This window comes from Medicago truncatula, chromosome 3 (genome assembly GCF_003473485.1).
Source record: "Medicago truncatula cultivar Jemalong A17 chromosome 3, MtrunA17r5.0-ANR, whole genome shotgun sequence".
In the NCBI taxonomy this organism is placed as follows: Eukaryota; Viridiplantae; Streptophyta; class Magnoliopsida; order Fabales; family Fabaceae; genus Medicago; species Medicago truncatula.
Genome location: NC_053044.1, coordinates 2,810,884 through 2,815,792, shown reverse-complemented (window position 1 = coordinate 2,815,792; position 4,909 = coordinate 2,810,884). Strand labels below are relative to the sequence as shown.

The window sequence follows — 4,909 nt, the reverse complement described above, 5'->3', positions numbered from 1 at the left end:
AAACCAAAAAATAAGTTAAGGGACCAAAAGAGTAATTATATAGTAGGCAGCTAAATTTTAATTGATTATTACAAGGGTTGGAGAAAAGCTCCCACCAATCTGAAACACCAAAAATGGCAAATGTTGGAAAGAAATGTCCAAATGATGTCTGAATGGAGTCCAAATATAGGTCTTGATTACAAGGTTTTGAATCAAAGCTTCCAAAACTAAATTATAAAACACCACAAATTAATGACAAAAATAAAAATGAAAACCCAAAGTCACTCGGTGAATTAGTCCAGATTCTCCTTGATAGTTGCAGGATGAGAAGGAGATATTTTATTTCGAATTGAAGTACTGTAGATTGAATGAAGCACAAAATCCGCCATCTTTGAGCCCAATTCTGTCCAAATTGACACAAGAAACAATTGAGTCAGAAATCTAATACAGTTCTCAACCTATTAGATTTATATATTTTCCACTTGTGTTAATCCAATTTTAGTATTTACTATGCGTGCATTATGCATTATGTTGTTTAGTTAAAACGTTTGGTATCTTTGTTCTGTGTGTTAGGAGCTAACACTCGGTGGATTTAGTCCCACATCGGATAGATAGGATTCTTAAGATGAGTTTATAAAGGTGAGACTCGTTGGGCTTCCTGCATCATCCATGCATCAGGCCCATTGGGCCGGGCTGAAGCATGAGGGGGTGTATTAGCAGCCAACACTCTGATATAGTGAGTATTAGGAGAAAATTTGGTAGTCTAATTTAACAACCTCTCTTTCTCTAGTCTATCAGATAGAGATAGACAGGAAAAAGGTGTATAAAAAGATATACAAGAGAGAGATCAAAGAACAGAGAATAAGTTAGGAATTATAAAGATAAATAAGAGAAGCATTGCATGATCAGAGGAAAGGTACCTTCATACTATGAAGCTTTATACAGACCAGAGCATTCTCAATTTACATATGACTCCTTCGTGGATGAGTGAATAGTCCGGATGTCATAATCATATAAGTTTGGGCCATACCAGTGACGAATGAATACAAGAGGAACATGCTTGATAATTGAGTAGTTCTGTCCTTTGTCTGGATCAATGCTTTCAACAAATTGAGCTGGCATATCAGTGAAGTAAATATCTTTGAGTTTATGCATGTGCTTTATGCCAATGGGTACCTCCTTCAGCTGGGGGATTTTTTCCAGTGTAAGATGTTCAAGAGATAGCAAAGTTCCATTCTCAATAATGATGGAATTTATTCTATTCAAGTGTCGAAGGTTCAGTGTGTTCAATTTTAGAAACCCTCCATTTCGAAAATGAAAAATTTCACCATCATAGCAATTGTCCCACAAACAGAGATTGAGAAGATTCGGTAAGTTTTGCAGTGACTGCAATGGATCATATTTCAACATAGAAAAGCTCAGCTTTACCTTAACGAGACACTCAAGTTTTGCAATCCAATCGGGCAACTTCTGTAGTCTACCTTTCAAATGTAGCCGCTGAAGTTGGGGTGGGGATGATATAAAGTTCAGGTCAATAATTTCATCCTCCGATATTACTGAGATATTCAGATTTTCAAGGTGTGTCATTTCTGCTACAGCAGCACTTAAGGAATTCCCATGTTCTCCTCTGACATGCCTTAAACCTGAACTCCTTAAATTCCTTAGCATTTTCATTTCTTGAATGAGATCAACCCCTCCATGATCTACCTCCACATAATAAAGATTTTGTAGGGAAATCAAGTTTTTAATACCTTTTTCCATCAACACACCAGTTGTAAAGCCCAAAAGAGAATACTCCGCTTCATAGTTACGATGGAAAGCAAGAAGGTGCCGTAGCTTTGTGAGCTTGTTTATTTCACTTGGTATTTCATGCACAAGTGTGTTTCTCAAATCCAATGTCTCTAAGTTCTGTAGTTCACCAACAGATTTCGGAAGAGTCTGTACATTAGTATAACTTAGGTTTATGTACCTTATGTGACAAAGACTCACCAAATTTTTAGGAATATTTTTCAATGATGTACCTTGAATGTCAAGCACCTTCAATATCCTAGACTGTGAACACAGTTTACCCATCAAATGCTCCAATGATTCATCTTTTTCAAAAACATGAATTGCACGAAAATGCGTATTGTTAGTGCTCTTCAACACATTGTTTGGACAACTGGCAATAGATAGGCGTCTAGTTTTCCCAACTGCGATTGATTCACTATCTTGATGCACACAATGACAGAATCTTAAATCCTTCATTTTTCTAATGAGCACTTCCCGGAATAAATCATGGACTCGGCATGTTTGAACTTTCCCTTCAAATCCAACATTTGAGACCTGAACCATACTTCTGTGAATTAGTTCAGACAAATACTCTTCTGCAACTATCTCTTGAGTTCGTCTCTCATCAGATTTAACAAACCCTTCAGCTATCCATTGTCGAGTTAATCTCTTATGATTGATAGAATAGTCCTGAGGATATATAGCAAAATACAAAATGCATGGTTTCAAGTAAAAAGGAAGGCTATCGTAACTAAGAGATAAAATCTTTGTAAGACTAGTTAAATGGGCATTGCGTCCCAACTCCAGGTTCAGATTTTGACTCACCATTTTCCATTCAGTCACAGTTTTAGCTTTTGTCGAAAATAGACCACCAATGGCTACAATTGCCAGGGGTAGCTGCTTGCATTTTCGAACTATTTCTATTGACATGGAGTTAAGCTCTGGTGGACAATGCCCACCAACCTCAAATCTGAATGCTTTCTTGCAGAAGAGTTCCCATGATTTGTTTGGTGTCAAAAGTTGCAAGTTGTGAACATGAACTTGAAAGGATTTCTTGAAAAAATCTGCAACTTGCATCATTCTCGTGGTGATGATGATCCTATTTGCTTTGTTGTTATTAGGCATGGCAAATTCAACCTGGTCAGAAAAGTCTTCTTGCCATACATCATCAAAGAATATCAAATACTTTTTATGTTGCAGGTATTGCCTCACTTGTATAATCAATGACTTGTCATCCATTTTGTGTAACATCTGCAAAAGAGGGCTTTCAGTTTCGCTACAAAATTCCTCCATCATGTTGATCAATATCCCCCTCACGGTGTATGATTGAGAAACTGTGATGCAAGCACGACAATCAAATTTTGTTGTTACCTTTTGACTGTCGAAAACTAGCTTGGCAAGAGTGGTTTTTCCTAGACCTCCCATTCCAACCACTGAAATCACTGTGCGCTCAGCTGTGCCCTCTAGTAACCAACCAGACAATTCTTCCCTCGGGCCTTCAAATCCGACAATTGCAGTTTCTTCAATAAAAAGGGAAGACAGTCGAGGATCACACCATCTTCTATTATCCGTCTCTCTACTGCTGTTGTTGCTGCTTGATGATCCTGGTGTCTGTGAAATTTGAAAGTTATACCTCTCACTTCTTTCCTTGATTCCACGAATTGATATCTTAATGTTCTTAATCTCAGATGCTATCTGGTGAAGGGAAATCAATGTTTTGATTAGACTTGCAATCTTGCAGACTAAAGATCCGCATCCCGGAGGATAGGCCCTATGCATCAGCTGAAGGTATTCATCAATGACATCTTCAATGCGAAATGATGCTTCTCTCAGATGCTTCACCCAAGTTCTTATTCCATCATTGGTGTCGGTTTCATCTGCAGCTCTTGTATCTGCATCTTTGAGGAAAACTTGAATGCTCTCAAGTTCATCTGTGATGTCTGAAAAATCTTTGTGCACACGACTCAGCAGATTTGTTTCTTCTTTTAGGAATTCAAACACTTTCCCCAGGGCAAATAATACTGAAGTTTCTGCCATTTCACTCTCATCTCATATTGCTAGGGTATATATATGGTGTTCTAACTGTGAATTTTGCGAAGGAAAATTAAGCTTCAAAAGTCAATGGAAGGAATGCCATTATTATTTATTGGCCTATGGATGTGATTTATTAGTTTTATCAACTTGGTGGATACAGACCAGGTTTATTATTCTGTAATTTGACAGATGAATGTGATCATGTATGTTTTCTTTTTATCCAATGCTTTATTTTATGCCATTTTGGCCCGATTGAAATTTTCAACAAGCTTATTCAATAAGAAATATAGCTTTCACCAGCACTCGTCTGTCTTATATTTAAGGCTTAAATATGTACTTCATCCTTGCAATTAGGAGTTGTTTAAAAATTGGTCCATGTATTCGCTAATGCAATCATTAATCAGTTAAAATTTCGTCCTTTGACCAACTTAATCACTGCCACACATGAAATTCCAATTTTGCCCTTTAGAAGAGGACAAAATATTGAAGAAAGAATTGGAAACCCAGGGGTAAAATTGGAATTTCATGTGGCGTGGCAGTGATTAAGTGGGGAGAGGGACGAAATTTTAAATGATTAAACAATGCAAGGGTAAATTGCCAGGATTAGCGATTACAGGGACCAATTTTTAAATGACCCCTAATTGCAAGGATCAAATACATATTTAAGCCTATATTTAATTATTGTTTTTATAATCTTAGACAAAACAGTAGTTATTTGTGTGATTAGAGCCCGCTTTAATATTAGAGTTCGTTGAGGGAGACACCTTACCGAGTCTAACATGTTGAAATGAAATTCCTGAAGTGATCCTATCCATTCTCATCTCCATCACAATGATTTTTTATCAATGAGTTAAAATGAACACATATTTTAGAATATGAAAACATAAAATATTTTCACACACTAAACAGACTTTAATAATCTCCTTGTTCATTTTAAATGATATATATGTTTAATTAAAGTTGTTTTTTGCAAAAAAAAAAAAGGCAAATGAACTTTGGATTTTTGTAAAGTGGTTATGTTGTGGCTGTGGTGGTGGTGGTTGGTGGTTTTGTGCTATTATGGTGAAGTTATTTATAGAAACATAAAATGACTTTGTATAGCCAGTTCTAATGTGCACAATTGGTA

General features: G+C 36.5%; 1 protein-coding gene across 1 annotated transcript; it reads right to left on the bottom strand.

The window, feature by feature from the left end:
* LOC11422437 (disease resistance protein RPM1) lies at window positions 1-4,059 on the bottom strand. The gene is made up of 2 exons (XM_003598366.4): window positions 900-4,059; window positions 1-382 (listed from the first exon to the last, which is right to left on the bottom strand). Exon 1 carries the CDS (start codon window positions 3,784-3,786, stop codon window positions 937-939), a length of 2,850 nt encoding a protein of 949 aa, XP_003598414.2. The 5' UTR covers window positions 3,787-4,059; the 3' UTR covers window positions 1-382; window positions 900-936.
* Window positions 4,060-4,909: the final 850 nt, after the last annotated feature.

Coding starts and splice junctions, on each gene's coding strand:
- LOC11422437 (XM_003598366.4), bottom strand. CDS start 3,786: ATGGCAGAAACTTCAGTATTATTTGCCCTGGGGAAAGTGTTTGAATTC.